Source organism: Pezoporus occidentalis, unplaced genomic scaffold, assembly GCF_034315485.1.
Source record: "Pezoporus occidentalis ecotype Australia unplaced genomic scaffold, CSIRO_AGI_Poc_V1 ctg151, whole genome shotgun sequence".
Taxonomy (NCBI): domain Eukaryota; kingdom Metazoa; phylum Chordata; class Aves; order Psittaciformes; family Psittacidae; genus Pezoporus; species Pezoporus occidentalis.
In genome coordinates, this window is record NW_026913328.1 from 995,399 (window position 1) to 1,019,839 (window position 24,441).

Here is a 24,441-nt window from a genome sequence, read left to right on the forward strand (position 1 = left end):
AACACGGTGAAATATTTGCCATGCTTGAAAATTATTTTTTTTTACCCTATAGATGTAATCTTTGTTCTAGGAACCAAACCCACAGTTTGTCAGACATAAATTATACCCCAACTGCCAGTTATAAAAGCCCCCATCAGCTAAAGAGCATTGTGAAAACTAAGCTGCCTTGGATAGCAGCTAGTGATCTGCTGCTGAGAACCTGCATCCAGTCCCTTCCCACCGTGACCTGGGCAGCAGCTTCGGTTCCCCACCCACCGAGGGGAAGGTTGGTGAGCAACGTGAACCTCTCAGCCAGAACGCTCCTCCTGCAGGTTCCTGATGGGAATGGTCCAGGAGGCTCTGGCTGAGCCCACCTCCATGCCCCTGCTGTAGGGGATCCAGGGACTAGGCCAAACCCCAGAGCCAGGAGCAGCCTGAGGGACCTGTGGGTCTGCTCCAAAGGGACAGGGGAAAGGCCTACCCATGGGAGAGGGGAGCTTCACCATGCGGTGAAGATGCCGCCCTTTGCTGCGTGATGTGAAATGAGTTTGGGTGAGCTGCACTTCGAGCACCTTTGTAAACCAAGAGGCTTGTGTCTGTAAGGCCCATTCAGCCTCCCCTGTCCCACCTCGCACGGCTAATCCCAACAGTGAAAGGGGCTGATGCTTCAGCCCTGGAAGAGAAGGCAGGTGAAGGAAGCACGAGCTTCAGTGGTGTTTAGCCATGGCCTTGTGACAATGACGGGAGGTTTGTGTTACAGGGTGAGGCCACTGTCCCCCGAGAGCAGCACTGTGGTGACAGCCTGTCCTGCTCGGCCCGGTGTCACAGGAGGGCTGCCTGGGCATTTTGCACAATCCTGCTGGGGAACTATCAGTTAGATAAGCTGTGTGCCTTATGGCCAGGTCAGGGTAACCTGGGCAAAGTCAGCACAGACTGCAATAGCACTGGCTTCTTCCAGTGAATAAGGATAATCAGTAGTTTTTCTTGCATGATAAATATTTTGACTTTAACCATACCTTAATACTTTCAAGCCCTTGTTTCTAAAGGCACTTTCAGTGAATTCAGTTGGTGAAGTAAGAACAAAAGTGCCTGTGATGGTTTTGGTTCATAAAAACAGCTGGCACCTTGTCCCTGACCCCCTGCCCTCAAAGGGCTTGAGTGGTTGATAAAAAGTTGATAACTCGACAAAATTCACTGTGCCTGTTAATAATTCTTCTATAAAAGCCATGCATTTTCTTCTGCAGTCTTCAGTTGCTTTTAGCATGAAGGGACTCATCCTGGCCCTGGTGTTCACCCTCGTGGGTAAGTTGAAGCTTTCCCAGCACTGATGATAGCCACTGCAATCCTGAGCAAACTGCATCTCCTCCGGGCCTTTTAGAGATATTTACAGCTCAATTTGCTGAGGCCCTTTTGTGACTTTGCTGCAACCTACTAGATTTCTGTGCCTAAGATTAACAGCAGGGGAAAAGCCAAGCAAGGAGCAGCTAGTGAGTGAGGCTGCCATGGGCTTTGTGTCCCTGGGGTGTGGGGGGCACCTCGGGAGCCCATTTCTGGTTGTTTGCCAACCATTAGCATACTGAGTAAATGAATCATAAATTAAAGGATCCACAGAGATGTTGTTTTTTTTTCTCATGAATCCTTCTCTTTCCTTCCACACAGGGGCCCAGAAGCAGGACCTTGGTAAGTGCACTCCCACCACCAGCGAGCAGCTCCCACTCTGCCCTCCCCTGCGGCCATGCCTCGCCCACTGCTCTCATCTACTTTTTTGGCAGTAGCAGCCTCACCCTTCTTTGCTGGGATGGTTCTTGCAACTTACATCACAACAGCTATAGCGAAGGAGATGTTTCTGTCCTGTCTTTTGTTTTTGAATAGAGCCCATTTTTCATACTGGCAAGACTTACCTGTATAGCTATGAAAGCTTCATCCTGCATGGGCTGCCCAACAGAGGCATGGCAATGGCTGGAGTGAAGCTGACCTGCAGGGTGGAGATCAGCCATGTGTCTCACAGTGACCACCTTCTCCAGGTAAACCACCATGGATGTGGGAACCCACTCACCCGCCTGCATCAGGTGGTGGATCTTACCTCTGGGCTGGTAAAATAAACAACAAAGGATGCAGAGCTCACATGAAAACTTAGGGCCCTGCCCAGTGCCAAGAAGACCCCATAAGCAGAATGTCAGAGCAAGCAGCTTTGCCCAGGCAGTTATGATATCCCCAGCACAAGGAGAGGTGTGGGCATGGGCACTGAGCTTTGTATCCATACCCCCGAGTCACACTGGGGGAGAGGCGAGGGCATCACTGGAGTGTCTACAGGTGCAGTCAAACTGCTTTTGGTTACAGGTAGTGACCTACAGACAGTACCACAGGCTTCCTTGCAGCCCCCACTTCTGGGCAGCGGGAGCCAGAGCTGCTCCAACTCTGTGGCCATTAGCACTTTTCCTTGACAAAAGCTGCCTTAGGTTCATCTCTATGCAGAATGACAGCAGGCAGCTGCTTTGAAGAAATGTCCTTAATATACAGTATATATATTAATATAGTTTCATTAAGGCAATATGAAGCTTGAGTATGAAAATGAGAATTCATGCTTGAAATATCCATGTTTTTCAACCTGGTCTATAGCCTGAGAAAAGCTCGGTGCTGGAATTCAGATATCACATGAGGAAGTCCCATCTGTCTCCATTATCTTCCTTTTGATGTTCTTCACATAGGCATTAATTCAAATGTGAAGGATTGTAATGGTAATGCTTGTGTTTGGCATAATGATATCAGATCTGGAAGCACTGTTACTCATCAAAAAGATTAAACCAAACAGTTTAAAATACTGGCACAGAATGAAAGGCAACAGAAAAAGGGATCCAGAAGACACCACGTGGGGAGAAAGCTGTAAGAGATGCCCTTAGCGTTCATCCTTGGAGTTTACTCTATCTGTACTCCTTGCATATATTATTGAAACAGCTTGAAGGAATACCTGTTATCAAACTTAACACACTGCTGCAATTGCAGGCTCCATGTACCTTGCTAGAGTTGCTATAACTTTAGCAATTGCAGACAATAGTCTTGAGTAGGATTTAATTTGAGAAAGGTGTCAAGAGGCAAGCCACCCTTGCAGCACTGACTATAAACGCCTAGAATAAATCAGAGCACTAAACCTACACCATTTCCCTCTATGCAGGAACATGTACTTTTATGTACAGGGGTGGGTGATGTGTGTGTATGTGACTAGATATGTATGTGACTAGATACGTACGTGCATGCAGGCATGTGTTTCCCACTAGGTAGCAGTCAAGGACTTGTATGCAAGCTTTTACAGCTTGGTAAGCTTAAAATGATGACAGCTGCATCCAAAGTAAGAGACTCAGCTCCTGCTGGCCCATCTCCCATGCGAGATCTGTGGTCAACTCTGCTTCTTCATCCATTGTGCCACAGCTCTGGAGCTCTGGGACCTGCCAGACCTAAAGCAGCAACCAAAATAGTCCCCACGTGTTTAAGTAAGCAGCTTGAGCAATGGCTTGGTTGCCTTGCAGACTGAAGGGAGATCTCACTGGACATGTGGGGAAAATGGGTGAGTATCCTTTCCGTACAGACTGCTGGCAGCTGGTGGTTCACTCACCCAGCAAGCTTCACCAGACTTGCTGAAGTGCTGAATGCTGTTTGCATAATCCTATTCTTCTGGCAGAGATCCTTCATGGAAACTGTGTTTTCAAGGAAACTTCCTAGGCCCAGCACAGGAGTCTGAGGAGGAAAACATTTCCTGTGGTACTGGACAAGTGGCTTGTGCCTGGCTATGGACTGGAAATGTCCAGTTTCCCTCTTATTATTGCACTGTTTCGAACTGATGGTGAACAGGATAAATGTTTTCCTAATTTTGTTTACAGATTCAGTCACCGAAGCTGGAGGAATACAATGGCTTCTGGCCCACAGACTCCTTCACCCCGTCTTCAAGGCTCTCAGAGATCCTTGCTGCATGCTTCAGCCAAGCCTTTAAGTTTGAATACACTGAAGGAAGGGTTGGAAGTATTTTTGCTCCTGAGGACTGTCCCATCCTGTGCATTAACCTAGTGAGAGGGATTCTAAACATGGTGCAGATAACCATCAAAAAGTCACAAAATGTGTATGAACTACAGGAGGTTTGTTTTTTTCCATTCTAATTTTACTTTAATTCTCATTTTACTGTTAAATAGTAACTTGCCTGTACATACACCTCCCAGGCAATTTTCTTTAACCTATTTACTGCTGTTTCAAGTGGAAAGTTCATTGTGTTTAATCAATACTCACAGGCTGGGATTGAAGGCATCTGCCGAACCAGATACATTATCCAGGATGACAGCAAGAATAACCGTGCCACCATTTACAAAAGCAAGGACCTGACAGACTGCCAGGAGAAAGCGGTGAAGAACATAGGAATGTCATACATCCGCCCCTGCCCCACCTGCCCCCTGGTACGAGCAGTACACAGCTCTGCTGCCATGCTTGAGCATAAGGCACTGCTAAACACCATGCATCATGGTGCATGCTAGTAGGGAGTTTGACTCATTTGTGATGTGTGAGTAGTTAACTCAGTGATAGTTAACTACTGCCTATTCGTATTTCTGAGTGGGTCTCTTTGCACTTCTAGAAAATCAGAAACATGAAGGGCACGGTGATGTTCACCTACATGATGAAGTATGATGACAGTGGGACATCACTGACATCTGCTGCGTCTCAGCAGGTGTACCAGATCTCTCCCTTCAATGAACGCAATGGGGCAACAGCTATGGAGGCAAGGTAAGCACTGTGCGTGTCTTTTTGTTAGCTGTGATTATCAGAACCAGGAGATGCCTAAAACATATTTACTGTTGATCTGTGAGTTAACAAGAAGCATCTGGCCTGTAGGCTGCAAAAAGCCAAGGCAGCATACATCCCTTGGAATGCTGAGCCAGATCCCATGCCCTGCTGTTTGAGGGGTTTGCTGGGCCACCTGAAACATTTACCCAACCTCCCAGAGACCCTGACAAACTCTAACAAAAGCTCTCACCAGCCCTATGACTGATAATCCTGAGCAATGCATAAACAGAGAAGTCCACAATCCATTTGCGGTCAATGCAATGGCCCTGCTGTGCGCCCCTCAGTCTGCTACAACTGCTGTACATGTCCTCCATATACACAACGTGGTTAAAGGCTACTGATGAATTTCCTTCTTTCCCTTGAAGACAAGAACTGTCTCTGGTCAGCATTAAAAGGACTCCTCTCAGTGCCCCAAAAATTCAGCTGCAAAACCAGGGGAGTCTTCGTTATCATTTCTCAGAAGAGCTACTCCAGATGCCAATTCCTCTAATAAGGATTAAAAATCCAGATTTACAGGTATTAGAGACTTACTTTTCATACTCTTTCATTATTTCTAAGGCTAACAGGTCAGCACATAATTATTTTAGACATGGTTCCTTCCAACTGTCTGTTTTTCCCATAGTTAACAGAAACACTGCGACAATTAGTTCAGAATAATGAGGAAGGAGACACTACAGAAGCTTCAGCCAAATTCTTACAAATGATCCAGCTTTTTCGTATAGTGACCTTTGATCAAATTGAGTCTTTGTGGATGCTGTTTGGCAGCAACCCTCCCTACAGGTAACTGTATTGCCTTCAGCCAGGATTTCCAATCATAGGCACACTGGGCAATGGAGATAATGAATCCATCTCTCTGTGGCAGGCACTGGCTCCTGAGCGCCACTTGTGCTGCTGGAGCTACTGACACATTCAGATTCCTGAAGCAAAAAATCCATGATGAGAAGCTGAACATCTGGGAAGCAGCTGTTACACTCCCTCTCGCCTTCCATTTTGTTTCAATCAACAAGCAAACCCTAGAAATTGCCTCAGTGAGTACACATCATTCTTCCTATTTCCCTCTTACTCCTGTGAATTCACAGGATTATAAGTGAAAGACGCAACATATTTCCTTCTCAATTTGTAAAATGCAAGGTAGTAACAAAAATAGGGAATGCTGTAGAAAATGTTTCCAAACACTTGTTGCCAAAATTTTTCATGGCTTTGATATTTGAAATTAAAACCCTAAAATCCTAATGAAGTTGCTATTGAGAAATATATATATATTTAATAGACAAACTCATAGAATCAGACAATGGCTAAGGCTGGAAAAGACCTTGGGATCATCCAGCTCCAACCCCCGCCATGGGCAGGGATGCCTCACACTAGACCATGTCGCCCAAGGTCCTGTCCAGCCTGGCCTTGAACACTGCCAGGGATGGCGCATTTACCAGCTCTTTGGGCAACCTGCGCCAGTGCCTCACCACCCTCACAGTCAAGAAAATCGCGTCACGTAACCAAAATCTGAATACATACAGTATAACTGGAGTGAGTCCATTTACTTTTATTGCACCTAAATGACTAAAGTTTGATTTAACTTCTGAAAATGTTTAGGAAAAATCCGAAGAAGTTCTATCTATTCTCCAGTCATTTTGATGGCATGGTTCTGAGTTATCAGCTGGGCTTAAACCATGACAATTTCTCAAATGCAATTTTCACTAAATACCACTCTAATTACTAGAGATACTAAAGACTACTACTGAAGACTACTACTTCTTTCTCCTGCAGACTTTTCTGACCTGTCCCCAAATCCGGAAATTACCAATGCATCGAGTAATTGTTTACCTGGGATATGGTAGCATGGTAAATAAATACTGTGCTCAAACATCAGTTTGTCCAGATGAACTCCTTCAGGTAGGTCACTCTCATTTCTTATTCACAAGGGGTGAAGAAATTGTTAAAATGACTCTAATTTAGGTCTCACTATGCTGGCAATTAGGAAACTCACTGTTTACAGGGAGGTAACTCTCCTCACTCTTAGCTGTGATTGCCTGCAAAATTACAAAGACAAAATGAAACCCCAAGCTGGTGCCTTTGAAAAGATCTGGTCTTAACAGTTCAGAATTTCAAATGTAAGTGCTAGAAGCCTGTGGGGACAATGGATATTACAGACTACCTGAAACTGAGTTTAGGTATGACAAATTCAGGGGTTAAGCAAAATAGTTATGATTCTTCCCTCTACTTTCATATTAGGCAGAGCGTACTTAAAAAATCCATTAAAAAGGCAGTGTGAATATAAGCAAAGCTCTAGCTATGTCACAGGTTAGGGCTTCCAAAGAGGCCCTGCTACATAATTGCATATCACTATCAGAAATATTCAGGACATTGTCCTCTGACTATGGTGCTCTGGCTCCCTACTCAGAAGGACCACAGCACTGAGATGGCCTGTTGGTGTTTGATGTGTTGAAATCTCCCGAAAGAGTGAAACAAAGCCAAGCCAAGCCACCAGAAGGGTAATTCGTCTGCTCAGAACAGCAAAGCTGTTTAAGTAAACTTGCTATCGCTATAGGAAGTGAAAAATACACAAGTGTAATCCTGCAACTGCGTAGACCCTGGGGGCTGCAGTCTGGCAGGGCCCATGGAGGTGGCCCAGGGAGCCACTGAACCCAGCAGCAGCTCAGTGCTGTTCTTGAGCTGGGAACAGACTCTTTGGTGCAGGCATCCACATAGGATTGTCTCCCATGCTCAGGCTCAGGCAAAATTTAAAGTCAATTACAACACTGTGTAAGGAGAAAACCAGGTTTGCTTGTATGTTCTGCATTTGGCATCCTGACGATGATAATGAGATTTTTACTGGGAGAAAAACTTATTCTGGGCTTTGTATCAGTTGTAGTAGTTTCGATTGCTATGGCAATGCATGTATTGCCATATTACTATAATATGCGTTATTACAAGGTCATTACCCAGAAAGATTAACACAGTCTGCTCTGTTTGCAGCCACTCCATGACCTTGCTACAGAAGCCACCAGCAAAGGTGATGCCAAAGACATGGCATTGGCCCTGAAAGCCATCAGCAATGCAGGAGAGCCGGCCAGTATCAAACGCATCCTGAAGTTTTTGCCAACATTTTCCCAGGCTGCAGCTTCATTACCAAACAGAATTCATGCTGATGCCATATTGGCCTTGAGGAAAATTGCCAGAAAAGCTCCTGCAAAAGTAACTGAAATTATCACTTAAGCGAATATTTTATGGGGTATGATTTGCATTGACTTAGTGATTCAGGAATAACAAAGCCATCAGGTTATGTTAGCAACCCTGGACAGATTTCTCAGCTGCCCCCACTGCAGTTTCCTGGCATCCTTGCTGACATTCTGGGAAAGAGGTTGCTTTACTCGCTGTAACACCAGGCCCACTACTAACTGTTGTTTCTTCCAGCCCTGTTCACCGTGCACCCAGCAATATCTTCATTTTCTGTGATATGTCCCATGCTCCAACTTCTAGGACTTAGTTCTCCACTCACTGCAGGTCACACAGGTACAGCTCAGGAACCACTCATCAATGAGAAGTTATAAGGTACTCACAGGCTGTATTTTCCTCCTCTAGGTAAGGGAGATCACTCTCCAGGTCTTTATGGACAACACACTTGCTCCTAATGTCCGAATGGTGGCTTGTATTGTCCTCTTTGAAACTAAGCCTGCTCTTCCAACTGTAACAGCAATGGCCAGCTCGCTGCTGACGGAGCCCAGTTTACAAGTAGCCAGTTTCACATATTCGCACATGAAGGCTTTGGCAGCAGGAAGGATCCCACAGCTCTATAATCTGTAAGTAGAGGAAGAAATGCATTTTTCAGTAGCAAATCGTGATTCTTTTCTTGCAGTTTTCTAAGAATTTGGACCCAGTTGGCTAACTTCATATGATCTTAACTCTTTATTACTCAGATCTGCTTCTTGCAACATTGCCATCAAACTACTGAGTCCCAGACTTGACAGGTTGAGCTATCGCTACAGCAAGGTCATTCATGTTGGTGATTATTCCTGTGAGTACCAGGTGCCTTGTTCACTGCTTCAGCTAACACAGCCAAATGCCTTTTACTGTGTTCCATGATTTTTATAAAAAATCTAATCACAATCTGTGAGTTTAGTCTACTCTTGGGATAGAAAAAGCACAAGAGCCTCCAAACATAAAAAAATCTCCTGAGGGTGTTGTACTACTCTCTGGGTATCTGCTGTGGAAAGGGGTGCCTGTGCATAGATTTAGGCCTCCTTCTTCAGTCACTGTGGTTGAGTTGACTCTGCCCTAGAACAAAGTTCTCCTTTTAAGGCTGCAAACTAGAGGACCTGTGAGACTGAATTCTTGACGTACTCCTTGTGATCTACTACAGCATGTACCTGAGGTGGCTTATGTGCACCAGACACCTCAGAAACCCTAACCAAAATCTCTGCTGCTTTTTATTCCTGTCATAGCTAAATATCAGGCTGGTGCCATTTGGAGGGTCTATCTCATGAACAGTCCCAACAGCATATTTCCATCTGATATAATCACAAAAGTAAGAGGATATTATGCAAATACTGCAACGGATATTATTGAGGTAAGTATTACATTAAAATAGCCAGCTAGATGAAAGCCAGCCACAGATAGTATTACTTGTTAAGCCATTTGGACTGTGATGTAGTGTTTAATTCCATCTCTGGCTGTGAGGGCAGACATGAAAGAAAATTTTGATAATTATTATGATTTTACTTAAGTTTCTTTTATTTGGGCTTCTTGACACATACACTCATCAATGAACACATTCAGTATAGGCATGAAAATCTAAGAGAGCGGAGGACAGCTTATGCAGCAGAACACTCATCTGCCAACCTACAGTCACGTGGCATCTGGGGTATTTTGTGTAAGTACAGGAAAATAGCATCTGAAATTAAATTTCAGCCAGAAGTGCAGCCAGGGAGGCATGAAGCTCCGTGTGACAGCAGGCAGGTATTTACACAGCTTCTTGAGCAAGCTTTGCAGCCTTGAGCTCTTGTGCTGCCCTAAAATTATCTCTGCTGACTAACTCAAAGCTGGCTCAGCACATCCTCAGCACCTGCAGGCATAGCCCGCAGTCATCTGCCAGGTAGACACAGCCTTATAAGTGCAATGGCTTCATGAAGTATGTATTTAGAGCAGCCTCAGTGAGTGTAATATTAGGTACAAAGGTTTTCCTCCGCTCTCTTGTACTTGATCTGTGACACCTGACTCTGTTTCTTACAGGTGGCTCTCCGGTCACAAAGCCTAACCAAGTTTATCAGCAATCAGAATATTCCCTTTGCCGAGTACGATACGCACAAGACGTTGAAGGAACTTGGTAAAACAGTATGTCTCTGCGCTCCCTTCTGACCTGTTTGCAACATAGAATTCCTGCCAGCACCAGAGTTGCATCACACCCCACACACCAAGCCATTCCTTTGATGTTTCAGTGAGAAAGGAGTCTGTCATTCTGTTTGGTTGTGGATAGATACATTTACACTGTACTTACACTGTCAAGAGATGCCACCTTTTCAGGCAACATGTGTCAGTCCTTAACGTACAGTACAAAAGATGATGACGGTGCTGGTAGCCAAAATTCATCTGTTTTAAAACACATGTTAAAACCCAGTTAGTGCTTGCTCTTCTTTAAAATTACTATTGAACAAGATTTTTGTTCATGAGTTCTTGGGTGTCACCCACCACTTACAGCAGCAGAAATTACCAAGTCCTTACCTCAACCTTACATAGGGAAACTCCCACTGATGTCAGATCTGCAACCTAAGAAAGGCCACATTGGGTCAGACCTGTAGTTGTCTAATATTTTTTTGGCAAAGGAACCATGGTTAGCATCCTTCAGATGGGATTTACTCTTCACTAATACATTACTGTATTTTAAATGACATCATCTGCTTCTTCCCTTTCTCCCCATCTCTCCTTAACACCACAGCTTCTGGGATGGAAAGAACTGCCTCCCGAGAACCCTCTGGTGTCTGCTTACATCAGGATACTGGGCCAAGAGATCGCGTTTGTTGACATCAATAAAAATGCCATTGAGCAGACCATGACGGTACTGACAAGACTGTTGTCTTTTCTGTCTGCAATGCTCAATAATTTCCCTTCCTTGTTTCTTCTTACTTTCTAACCCAACCCATTTCTCTGTTTTCAGAGTCTAACTGGATCATCAAACTGGCAGGTGGTGGTGAAAAAAGTGGTGGAAGAAGTCCAGAGAGGCATTTCAGCCCGATGGACCCTGCCACTGATGGTAGGCGAGCTGCGGCACATTGTCCCCACGGTGGTCGGCGTCCCACTGGAGCTCAGTCTGTGTGGTGCCATGCTGGCCCAGGCTGTGGCCGATGGTGAGCTTGGGACACCCAACTGAGCAGTCTCCCCAAAATAATTGTGGGTCCAATCCCTCTGCTGAAATTGAATCCCTCTATAATCTTGAAAAATACTCTTGTAAATCGGAAACATTAGTGTTTAGCTACCTCCAAAGGGTTTGACAAGTAATTAGCATATTTCACCTGGGACATATTTGTATAACTCTGGTTTGGAGTAGCAATCTTTAAATAATCATGTAAAGTATTTCAAAAGGTAAAAGCACTGCTCTCATGTGTTAACTACTATGCTCATTGAAAACATTGCATCTCCAGCATTTACTCTTTCTCTGTTCACGTAACTCCTGTCTGTCTTTTGCAGTGGATATACATATATCACCACAATTACCTGACGACTTCAGACCTTCACAGCTGTTGGAAACCAACATGGATATTCATGCTGACATCAAGCCAAAGTAAAAATTACATATAGTTTCACATATACACAAAAGCATTAATATTAATGTTTATGTTTATGTTTTTATTTCTATCTACTTACATTTACATTTATATTTGAAATAGATATGTGATCTATATATGTTGTCATATATGGGTCCTGCTTGTCCCAGATTTGGGATGGCTGTGCTAATCCAGAGCAGTGGAGTTGTGAGAAAGCAGCACAATCACCTGATGCTTCACAACCCTGCAAACAGAGCAGTGTGCACTATACCCCACAGGATGCTGTTGTGTTCTTCCATTGCTAAAAATGCTCACATCTGTACCTGTCCTGTGACTGAAGATAGTAAGCTGTGAAGATAGATACATTTTCTTATGCATGAACAGATTTTTACATGTTCAACATAGAATCGCATCACCACCTGGCACAAGCTGGAGGAAAAGGAAAGTATTTCTTCATCTGCAAAAGCAAAAACAACAGTGCTGATAATGATAATAATAATAGTTATAATAATAGTAAAATAGGCACAATCTGAAGCTAGAAGATTCTGGCATTAACTTGTCTGCAGGCCATATATCAGTGACAAAGTGGTAAGAGGGTCTGCTAGCTTTGTTCATCAGATAAATCCCTTCACTTCTTTCAGTGGCACTTCAGCTTTTTCTTATCCTGTTATGGTACATCTCTTCATCCATCAGTGGTGGCTCTTACAATAAAGAGAACAGCATGAAAATGAAATTTTGCATTTCAAAGTAAAATATGTGCATATTAATCTGTAATTATGCATGGTTTCGTTTCCACTCCTTCAGGACATATTTTCATATGATTGCGATGATGGGGATTAATACACAATACTTTCAGAGTGGTCTTGAATTTCACGCAGAGTTCAGTGCCAACACTACGATGAAATTTGATGCCAGGATCAATATGAAAGAGAATAATCTGAAGATTGAAACCCTTCCCTGCCGTCAGAAGGTTGAGCTCGCAGCTGTGAGGTACACGGCTTGTGGCATTTTGCTTGTTATGTGTTACTGATTGTGAATTATAAAACCATGAACATACAGCTCTTTGTTAGGGTCTACCTGCACCTTGGCAGCCACAGAAAGCTTAGTATTGTCTTTTTTGCACCAGTAAAGTCAGGTAAGCAAAATCAGATGATGTTACTTGTGTGCCATTTATCATCTCCACAGGAGTGAAGTTTATGCTATTTCAAGGAATATAGAAGAAGATTCTGAAAAGAAATCCCAGATTCTTCCCGAAGGAGAACTACCAAGTATCTCCAACCAGCCATTTCAGCCACCAGAAAGGTCTCCAAGACCTAACAGCTGGAAGGTAAGGAGGCCTCTCACCATCTGTATTGCAGAGAGGTAGAGAACATACAGCTCCTCAGAGGGATTGGGCACCCCCAACACAGTAGCTGGTTAACCAGATCACAAACACAGAAACAGAGACTCAGCTGGTGCCTGGCATATCCCATACCAAGCCTAACAAGTCCCAGTGGGTTCAGGACACGATCATGCGCATTCTGCTCACTATCATCATATCATGCAGGTAGGGTTGCTTTGACAATAGATCTTCATATTTCTTTACAGTCATGGGGAGGGTGAGTGAAATTCATAACCTTTGTACAATATCCCTTTTTCTCTGAGCCAGAGCAATATGGAAAAGATGGCTCTTGAGCAGAATATACATTTTTCTTCCCAAACCCAGAGGTAATCCCTGCAGTGGGTTGCAGAAACCCATTCTCTTATGTGTTCTTCAGCTTCTGAGGCTGGCATGAGAAGCCTAGGTTGACTTGCAACAGGAGGGCTAGTAGCCCAAAACTGATGCAGAGAGATAGCCCCTCCAAAGAGCCCTCAGAATCTCATGGGGAAGTGTGTTTGTGAAACACTGCCTGGGAAAGGCTGATCAGCCCTCTTCCACAGAGCACGTTGGAGGAACCCCACTGCTTCCAGTGCTTGGATCTCCAGTTTCAAGCACTGCTTCCTTACGTAAGCAGGATTGTCATCATTCTCTTCATTAATAGGAGGAAGTATTTTAGAAGCGTGACTTTTTTTTTTTTTGTGGAAAATATCTTTATTTGCCATATTTTGTTTAATGCAGCAAAGCAATATTCCTAATGTGATATCCAAAGGATACCAGCAAGGCTCAGAAGAGGCACATCACCCCAGTGTAGGAGGAAGATTTTACACACGCACCCTCTGTAGGAAATTTGAGAGTTTGGGATGTTCTGCTTGTCTCAGCCTAAAGTCACAAAATTCTGCTTTCTTAAGAACTACCCATCTGCACAAACTGCTTGGAGAATTTGAAGCCAAAATAATTTTGAAGCCAGGTACAGCCACCACAACAAGCTTTTCTGTCAATCTCTGTGAATGCTGCTCAAGCAGCACAACCCTGGGATGTAAGTATCTTTACTTTATTTAGTTCACACAGATGCTGATATTGACAAAATTCAGCTGGAAATTCAGGCAGGATCCAAAGCAGCTTCCAAAATAATTGATGTAGCAAGCTCAGGGTCTAAGGAAGAGGATGAGACAACCCCGTACAAGGATATTAAGGCTAAACTAAAGAAGATTCTAGGCATTGAAAACGTGTTCAAGGTAAGAGGTTCTGAGCATGGGAGGGGGAAATATTTTCCTATAAATGAAGTCAAGGGTTTCCAGTGTGGAGGAATGGCCTGGGAAAGCAAGGATTTTAGCTTGGAGGAATGGGGTTGGCTGAGTTCTGGTGCACCTTCTGCAGTGTGCAGGGCCAGGAAATTGTATTTCTTTGAAAGCCTGTGGTGAGCAGCTTGTCTGACACCCAGAGAAATGTTACAGAACAAGCTATAAATACATAATGCTTTGAACTGTTTTTGGAGGTCTCAAATAAAACACGGCGCCACAGGAAACGGGTTCACAGAACTGAAGAGGCTGCAAATAGAACCCTCTGGGCAGATCCCAGGGCACCGCCCCTCTCCAGTTCATTCTCTTCTTCCACTGCTTCCTCTGCTGATGGTAAAGGGCCTGGAAATGAACACAAGGGAGATGAAACAAGGCAATCTGGGAAGAAGCGTGGCAACAGCAGCAAGAGCAGCAGCAGAAGTAGCAGTGGCAGGAGAAGCAGCAGCAGCAGTGGCAGGTCTGCTAGCAGTAAAAGCTGTAGCAGCAGCAGAGAAGGCAGCTCTGGAGAGAGGCACTGCAGTGGGGACAGTAAATATTCCAACCAACAGGTAATTCACACAGACTGGACCTTTTTATATTTCTTGTGGTGAATGTTTTATATATCAGGAAATTGTGCCCATAGACATGGACCAAAGAAAGAAAACCAGACCAGACTATTGAGGGTTGCTGCTTGCTGCAGGGTGGATGCGGTAACCACCTACCAGAGCTTTTCCCCCTTTTTAACCTGTCTGGTTCTCTGCAGCATTTCAATTCACATGTTTCACATTTCAGAAGGTTTCAGCTTAAAATATTTAAAAAAAAAAGAATTTTGTTTTGCTTTTTTTTTTCTCCTATACTCAATACTGGACTTTTTAATACATTTGTCAAAAGTTAGCTCTTCATCTTCTTTTACATAGTTCTTACATTCTATCTATTTTCACAGGCAAGTCTACCTATTTACCGGTTTTGGTTCGAACCAGCAGATGACCAGGTACAGTCACTGTTTATACCGTGAGCAGGGCCTACAACTGTTCTCACTAGCTTTCCTCCTATTAGAACTTACTTGAGAATAAAAGTACAAGAAATTAATTCTGCAACAACTTCTAATGGTAAGCAACTTGCTTCAAGGTGATTCCCTGTTTTTGTAGGAGCCAGGAAGGGAAGCCCTGAACAACAGCATGGGCTCCTCTTCAGCTAGTGATGAAAGCATCTTTAGAGCTCAGGTGAGTGTCTTAGCCTACAACAACAACAACAAAAATGTTTACTTTGGATTTCCAGTTATTCTATGTTTATAACAGAATAGGGAAAATATGATGATTTAGCATATTAGATAATATATAGAAATTAAACTGTTTCCCATTTTGTAAAGATGAGCACATTGGATAGCCATGGAATGTTTCTTTAATATTCATCCAAAACAGGCTACGTTTTCTAATAAAACTGGAAAATATTGCCATTTATGTTGAAATCTGTGTTAGCCAGCAATTCTCTATAACAATTAGAACACATCAGGTGCGCTGACCTGCTTATCAGAAGCTGTTTTCAGATGTACTTTTTTTTTTTTGCATATCTCTCTGTAAAAGTTCAGGAATTGGCTTTGCCACTCTTTTAGGTTTTCACTGCCAAGCACTTCTGTGCGTGTTACTAGGACCATATAAGGCTTTTGAAAAGACCCTGATTTTGCAGTAAGGCTCCGACTTTAGAGCAATCCAGGTGTTTATTCAGGAATGACTGCATGGCACAAAGTTAACGGTACCTAGTCCTTCTTTGAGAACTTTTGTAAGAACAGATGGAATCTGCAGCAAATTTCATCAAACAAAATTTTCACACACTTCAGACAGGGACCTACATGTCTACAAAATAGTAAGCATTACTTTGCAGAGGCACCCCTTTTGCACCAGCAGCTCACAGCTGTTAGTGCAAGTAGCTTGCAGAATAAAAGCAAACAGATCGACCTTTTCCTCCTTCGTCTCCCTGTCCCATTTCCACGTAACTTGAATTCACCTCTCTTGTCCATCTTTTCACCACATCACTATTTTCCTGAACTCTTCCCAACACTACTGCTTTACTTACGCAGGTCATGACAGCTCTCCCTTGAAAGACTGTGGCAAATCTATATATGAACTGAATAGATCAAGTGATGATCTAAGATGCTGTCCCATACTTCACATAAAATGACTTTCTGAATGAAACTTTTCCTTTATAAATACTTTTTTGTCTGTGGTTTTAATATAGTAATTTTAATGCTTTGTTTATGTCGTTGGTCTCTACCTTCTCTCTATTGACGTAAGCCTAAATTCCTGGGAGACAGTAAGCCACCAATACTGGCTGCAGTCCTTCGTGCCATCCACAGAAACAAGCAGCCAACGGGATTACAGCTTGTACTGTACACTGACACACAACGCAGGAGATGGAGGGTACAGATGTTCGTTTCAAGCATCACAATATCAAACAGATGGAAAGTCTGTGCTGATGCTTCAGTAATAAATGCCCATAAAGTATTGGTAAGTTTAAAATAACAATCAGCTCAAATGTAAATGAAATAAAATGATCTTCCTATCTTTTATACTAGTACATATATATTCCCCTCTACTAGGGTTTTCTTAAATGGGGTAAAGATTGCCAGGACTACTGGATTGCTACTCATATTGCAACAGGACAATTTGCTACTTATCCAGCTATGCAGATGAAGCTGGAGTGGCCTAAAGTACCTTCAACAGTCCGAACAACAGCAAGATGGTGAGATTTTACTTTAATTTTTGAAATAATCACCTGTGTCAATGCTCTGGATAATTACAGATTCAGTTCTAGAAAAATTCCCCTTAATCAGTATGATATAAAATAAGTGTTCTTTCTGTGTATTCATTCTCTCAAAGCATACACATTTCTGCTTGCAGAAAACCACAAGAAACAAAGGGGAAAACGGGGTTCACCTAATCTATTGTAGACTCTTAAAGTGCCTGAATTAGGAAATTGGTCTCCTGATGCTTCCTATTTAACGGAGGGTCAAAGCAGAAGCCTAACCTTGGTTCTGTGAAGGAGTCTGTCTCTTACTGACTGTACAGGAAGAGCAATTTCCTAATGTAGGCACCTTATCTCAGCTTCTGAAGAAGGTGATAAAAATACTTCCCATAAGGTTTACTGCCCACTAAATAGCAAATATTGTGTGACTCGTAGTGTAAGGAAGCTGTAACTGCTGGATTCAGTTCTGTCTATCCATATGCATGTATCTATTGTATTCATTCATTCATTGTATTCATAGATGCATTTGCCCACAATAATATATAGATCCATATCAAAGCCTGGTCTTTTTTCATATCGCTGCCAAAATACGAACAGACGCAACAACTCAGCTATCTAAATATGCATGGAAGAAAAGCTTTCCCATTAAAGACATACAGGTGATTTTGTTAACAAATGTCTACCGAAGGGGTAATTTTTTATATTAGATTGAATTACCTGAAGTGCTATTATCTGCCCTTATTAAACCATCCAACTGACTATCCTGGAGCGAAGCCACAGAACTCAGCTTTTTTTTCAGCTCTGAGACTATGCCTTTTCTTAAAGGAGTATTTTCTGTATTTCTCTATTTGAGTCCATGTACGTAAAGGAACCCAATTATAGAGATCCCTCTGTAAACTCATTGACAATCTTAGTAGGCAAAGGATCCTTGCTAAAGATACCACTGCTTTACGGGGGTATTTTAGTCTGAAGAAATAATAACCAATTTTTTTCAAAGACAGATCATTTTAATGACTTTATTTCCTTTTCTAGGTTCTACTCGTTTCTTCCAGAAGCTGCATATCTGCTTGGTTACTCTCAAAGGCAACAGTATGGTCCCTCTTACCAGGCAACCCTGGTTATGGCTCTGACATCTCCCAGAACCTGCAGTGTGATCCTCAAGCTACCTGAGGTAAATATTTCTGCTGTCTTCTTTCCCAGGGCATCCAGGTCTTACGAAATCAAAGGTTAACAGTTTCTTTAACTCACTGTTTGTTTGGTTTTTTTAATTTATTAAGCTATAAAGATGTGCCATCACAAGGATATTACATTCACACAGTTGGTTCCATTGTGAAAATACCTTACAACATATTCCCCTTTCTCTTGTAGCATGCAAACACATGAAATAAGAAACAGGTTACAAAACAACCATCACGATTGATAGCATGTTAACAATAACTTATTAAAAAGACCACCTCTCCCCAAATCTTCAGGAAGATGATAGGTTTTCCTGTGTCCTGGAAAAGATATTAAGACCAGGCTGCAGAGAAGCATGATGGCCAAATAGCAGCCCTCAATGTATAGGCAAGGAGAGGGTGTGCATCTCAGGTAAGAAACTGTTCAGACTGTGAGCAAATGTGATGTACAACTCCACAGAAAGCAACAAAATAGTGAATATCAAACGTAATTTATAGCACTGCTATTCTATAGATTACAGATGTGTCAAACTGCTGTTTCATGTTGTACACAGAGGATTTGATTTGATTTAATTTTAGCTCTCACCTAAATCTAGATTCTAATTTAGATCTCAGTCAGTGCAGTCTTCTTTGACTATTATAGAAAAATGCTATCTTATCTCTACACCATATTTTGCATTTACATTGATGTTTGTTTTCTAACTGATTTTCAGCTCACAATCTATGACAGAGCCATCAGGCTTCCCCTGCCATTCCCTTCAAGTCCAGGTACACTGATTACAACAGTACCATCCCCTGACCAGAATGTCTTTATCCAAGCAACACTTTTAATCACTGAAAACCTTAAAGGTCAGCAATTAACTATCTGCACAAGCATTGATTGACTTTGCACATTTTGTAAACATGATTTATACTTTGACATAGCTTGAAATTATTTTACATTCACTTGAAAAATGAGTTGGACTTCAGATAGAAATAAATCTGTATGAAAATCTGTGAGGCTGCAAAGATGTAAAGGAAAGGAAATTTGTACTAGTAAGATTAAATATTCACTTGCCTGCCTAACAGTGATTCCAATGCATCCATTCCCAAATGCATCCATTTCATCTTCACGGCAGAGATTGCTTGTGAGGAATAAACGTTACAAAATTTGTGAGAGAGACATCTGAGTGACCCCAGATTTGGGATGCTCTGCTTGCTTAAGTGCTGATAGTGCAGATGCTTCAATAGTATACACATTAATTTCACCTCCTGCACTTGATTTTGAAGGGATTATTGTTTTATTAATGCTGTATTAAGAGCTAATTACTTTATACTTACTTTAGGGAAAAACTTTATGTAATCCTGGGATAAGGAGTCACATTTTGCTTGAAATCAGTGGGCTAATGTCATGCCTATGCATATTTATTTGATAAACACCAAAATTAAATTCATATTAATCAAAATTGATGTAAAATAATTTCCAAACAGAGATGGTAGGATTTCTAGCAAAATACCATACAGTGAAAAAGGGAGAAGTTTACTCTAGTGTGGCTTTTTTTTTTTTTCCCATCTTCTAACTACTTCTAATCCTTATTAGGACTCAATAAAGGTGGCAGCATTTTAGTAAATTTCCTCTAGTACTAGTCATAGAATCACAGAATGTTTTGGGTTGGAAAGGACCTTAAAGCTCATCCAGTTCCAACCCCCTTCCACAAGCAGGGACATCTTTCTCTAGACCAGGTTGCTCCAAGCCCCATCCAACCTGGCCTTGAACACTTCCAGGGATGGGGCAGCCGCAGCTTCTCTGGGCAACCTGTGCCAGGGCCTCAGCACCTTCACCCTCTCAGTGAAGAATGACACGTGAGTTGTTAACATTTGAGAAATTCTTTTGACTACAACAAAGTTACAAAAGCCAAAAGCCCAAAGAGAGTTGCACCAGCACCAGCTGTGAGCACAACTCATCTCACGCAATGCTTGAATCAGGAGTGGATTGCCTGGCTGTCTGGGGCTAGCAAAGTTCTACTTTTGCATTACTGCAAATACAGTATTTCTTCTGAAAGAATCAAATTGTTTTTATGTGGGAATAGGTAAAACCAGAAAACGGGTCTTTTTTTATCATTATTGTTTAAATTGCAACTCTAAAATAGAATAACTGTCTTATATGAATTATAAAAGGCTTGCTTTTGACTGGTTGGTTGTTTTTTTTTTTCAGCTCGTTGCTCAGTTTTCCAAAATGTCATCACAACCTTCAATGGTGTTAAATTCAACTATTCAATGCCTGCAAATTGCTACCATGTGTTGGCGCAGGACTGTAGTCCAGAACTGAGATTCCTGGTGATGATGAAAAGACCTGAAGAGTCTGCTGACTTTACAGCAATAAATGTCAGGCTTGCCAGCCAGTAAGTAATTGCAAACTTAATGACAAATAGATGTCAAGCTGAATACCCTATAAATGTGAAGACCAGACTGTCAGAGCAGATTGGTGCTAGCTTAAGACTCATGCAAAAACTACTAATGTCAATGGAATGATTTCTAGGAGTGCCACTGGGATCTGGGACTTTGCCTTTCAAAAGTGCTTCTAAAATGTATCTGAGATTGACCAGTAATCTGAAGTTTTTACTGCCCAAAATTCATCATTAATTTGCTAGCATTTAACCATCTCATTTCAGTTCTTCGTAATTATGTAGACATACAAACTATAAATCCAAAAGGGACTATTGTAATCATTTAGTCTGGCCTCCTACACTAAGATAATAATTAGAACTAATTAGCACCCACAATCATGTCAGCAGAGATGCTGAGAAGTGGACATGCCTAAAAAGGAAATTACTTATTCCAGATTAGAGGCACTCTCTTAGGTCATCCCTTAGCTGGTTCATAATGTTCTAATCTATTTGAAATTAACTTAAGACACACTTTGTTTCATCTTGGAGCCATCACCTCTGCCATCATAGGTTCTTTATAATCTGATACTGTAAATTGCATGGGATTATGCGTACCAAAATCATTGTAGTGAGTGTTCTTCAAAGCACATAAATAGGCTTTGATCTGTAAGGTTTCATTACAAATAATTATTTATTTCTGTAAATTGCGTGACTAACTGTGCCATAATGTTGGAGAAACAGAGAGAAACTAGTATACTCTGCACCTGTTTTGTGGAAGAATGAAGGATGCTTGTTTCATAGACTATCTTTCATGCTATCCTTGTCACTGCATCATTCCTGATTGTTTCATACAACCCTATGGATGTACTTTCGGTGTGCCTGAGCTTCATATTTCTTCATTAGATCAAACACTGCTCTGAAGAAAATACTATAATGCACAGACTATTCAGGCTGTAAGAAAACTGCCGTAGGGTATCCAATCTTCCTTTGAAATGTAAAGCACCTTCAATTAATGCGAATGTAACAGCAATTACACTGTTCCACAGCGAGGGTCCCTGTAGCCTGCCTGAACCATGGCCACAAGCAGACACTCAGAGATGAGTAAAGGTGTATTGTGAGCATTCTTGGCATGCTTTCCTGGGCTTTCTCCATCTTCCTCCCAATAGGGAGCAGGTGATTCATGCCAGAATGATATGAGCATCCTTCAGTGTTGGTTCTATCAGAACTAGAAACTGTGAGCTGAGTAGGGCAAAGGAGAAGCATTTGTTTATATTCATTTCTTTTACTTAAAGTGAGATTGACATGTATGTTTCCAATGGACTCATCCAGTTGAAGATTAATGGTGTTCAAGCCCCAACAGACATTCCATACACGTCTAATTCTGGTAAGAGACCCATCCTTATATTTCACTTCATCTTTTCTGAGCTTTTGAAGGAGAGCTCATGATCCTGCAAACACTTCTCAAGATAAAGATTGCCCTACTTTGAGAAACAAATAGGTGATTTTAATATACCTTCATGCTAGCTTTCATAAGGGGTGGCCAGAAAGGTGAGCAAAGAAGATGCTGATCCTGTGCATCTCTGCACAAGCCAAACCATGCAGGGTCATACACAGTACCTTGTGCTGGTCACAAAAACCACAGAACAAGTATCTAGACATGCCCTGGCCGTGGCCACCCTTGTCACAGTGCTTCAGGGCAGGGGCAGTAAGTACGGTCCTTCTCATTTCACCCATCTCTTTCATGATACATTAGACATGCATTAAGTTCCCAGGAATTTAACGAGTGGTTCAGGTTGGACCCTAAACCAGTAACTTCCTTTTAAAAGAAATCCCTTTTTGCTTTTCGCTGCAGATGCAAACATGCTGATTAGCAGTGAAAAGGAAGGCCTGTCACTAACAGCTCCGGATTATGGCATAGATAAAATATATTATGATGGCCATAGACTTGAGGTATTTTTTATATTATTATTAATTTCAGTAGGTTTATTTTCAGAAGAAAACCAATTAAATGCAGCTTTTCTTTATTTCCACAAAGATTCAGGTTGCTTTCTGGATGGCTGGAAAAACATGTGGTATCTGTGGAAAATATGATGCTGAGAAGGAAAGGGAATATCAAATGCCCAGTGGATATTTAGCTAAAGATGCAGTGAGTTTTGGTCAGTCCTGGATCATCTCAGAAGACCCCTGTGCTGGAGGTACATATATTAATGTCATTGCCTTTGACTAATTAATTAGTCACACGAATAGATGATTTATCTTAATTGTAGCACAATCATCTTATGTTTTACTATTTTTGTAATTAGTGGCCATAGACTAAAAAAGAAAAATCTGTTCTTCCCGAGTTTGGTAGTTCACTGCAAGTTCTGCTTTTGTTGCATTTTTATATCAACTTCCTCTGCACTACGTAGTTACCTGAAGTTTGTGTGTTCCAGATAAAATTATAAACTTAGAACTCCCTAAAATGATAAATTAGTACAAAAAGCAGACAGTTTGACTTGACAAAAGATGTTTTGTGACACCCTTAATAGTTTCATACTTTATTTCCGTTCTGCTATTTCCAGACTTTTAGTTTCTCAGAAAAATAAAAAATACAAGTATCTGGCCCTGGCTATCAAACTTGAGGGCGTTTGAGGTGGGAAATACCTGATTTATTTCCTTAGCCTGAAGATGAACTTAATCTGAAACCTTCAGCCCATAAATGGTTGTTCTTCCAGCTCCTATATAAAACCAACATGACCATTTTGGTAACATTAGGGTCCACAGCATTTTATGTGGAACCCAACCCTCTGGGTACGTGGTGGCCTTTTTGGAATATATCCTATACTCTTGGATAAAGCTCCCTGGGGGGACTGGTTCAGGAAAGCCTGGATCACAGAAGCTTAAGGACTAAGCTACTCAGCCATGGAAAAGGTGTGATGCTAGGCACAGCACAGAAGTGGATATACAGATGTCTAGGAGCCACTACTGCCCCCAGATGAAGTGCTGTCACAGTTTGGGTAAAGTTGAGTGTCAGCTGGACAAAGTTTTCACATGTATCTTGTTGGATTCGGACACCTGTGTCCTACCTAAATCTTATTTGGCAATCCTCTGTCCTTGGGACTGCGCCCCATATGCCCGATTTTCTCACAGCCTGAGCCACTGACAGAAAATTGACTCACTTCAATCATGTTACTTTCAAGCTGGTTCATCCCTTGGTCCTGCCTGTTGCTAACTCTACAGATTAAGTCCATAATGTAACTTATATAAACTTATATAAATTATGTAGGTGCTTTAAGAGAATTCATGTTTTATAGCTTGCAAGCTGCAGCGGAGATTTGTCAAAATTGACAAGCCCGTCGCATTTGAGAAGGCGGCAGCAAAATGCTTCTCCATGGAGCCCATTCTACACTGCGCAGAAGGCTGTTCAGCAACCAGGACTCTTCCCGTCTCCGTGGGCTTCCACTGCGTGCCAGCTGGTGAGTGCAGAACGGGTACTAGTGCACAGCACAGCCACTGTGACCGACTGTAAGAAGCCTGAAGGTTGACCACACACAAGTACCTCAATGGACAACCCTCCCCTCACACTACTTCTTTTTTCTTCTTTTCTCGTTTACAGACTCCATCCTCAGCCTGGAAGGGCAGAAGAGGCTAGACCAGAAATCCGAGGACGCCGTGAGCACGGTTTCTGCTCACACAGCGTGCTCCTGCCAGCAGCAGTCCTGCCCGCCGTGAGGCTCCGCTCCACAGGCTCCGCTCGCTTCCGGGTGTCGGTGTCCGCCCGAACCGCCCGCGGCCCTGCGGCACGGCTGGTTTGGGCAGCGAGAACAAGGCCCTGTCCTCTTCAGGAGACCGTTCTTCTCTAGTTCTTCTAGAGACCGTGACAGTACACCTGGACACCCTTCGCGGGGCTTCATCCTTTAATAAAACGTTGGTCTCACAAATGGGTCCGCCAAGATGTCCCCTCTCTATACCAGCAGCTCTCCC

At 42.4% G+C, this 24,441-nt stretch overlaps 1 protein-coding gene across 1 annotated transcript; it reads left to right on the top strand.

The window, feature by feature from the left end:
* The first annotated feature begins 1,223 nt into the window (after window positions 1-1,223).
* Window positions 1,224-24,399, top strand: LOC134159820 (vitellogenin-2-like). The gene is made up of 35 exons (XM_062611204.1): window positions 1,224-1,281; window positions 1,639-1,659; window positions 1,852-2,003; window positions 3,855-4,106; window positions 4,257-4,418; window positions 4,595-4,743; window positions 5,169-5,319; window positions 5,426-5,583; window positions 5,666-5,831; window positions 6,568-6,693; window positions 7,777-7,995; window positions 8,383-8,600; window positions 8,718-8,815; window positions 9,243-9,367; window positions 10,030-10,131; window positions 10,733-10,852; window positions 10,952-11,141; window positions 11,482-11,575; window positions 12,363-12,548; window positions 12,744-12,885; window positions 13,657-13,885; window positions 13,978-14,153; window positions 14,414-14,764; window positions 15,139-15,186; window positions 15,344-15,418; window positions 16,487-16,699; window positions 16,792-16,934; window positions 17,970-18,108; window positions 18,826-18,961; window positions 20,307-20,493; window positions 21,771-21,862; window positions 22,331-22,428; window positions 22,514-22,673; window positions 23,772-23,933; window positions 24,074-24,399. The coding sequence occupies exons 1-35, from the start codon at window positions 1,242-1,244 to the stop codon at window positions 24,187-24,189; spliced, it is 5,196 nt and encodes a 1,731-aa protein (XP_062467188.1). The 5' UTR covers window positions 1,224-1,241; the 3' UTR covers window positions 24,190-24,399.
* Window positions 24,400-24,441: the final 42 nt, after the last annotated feature.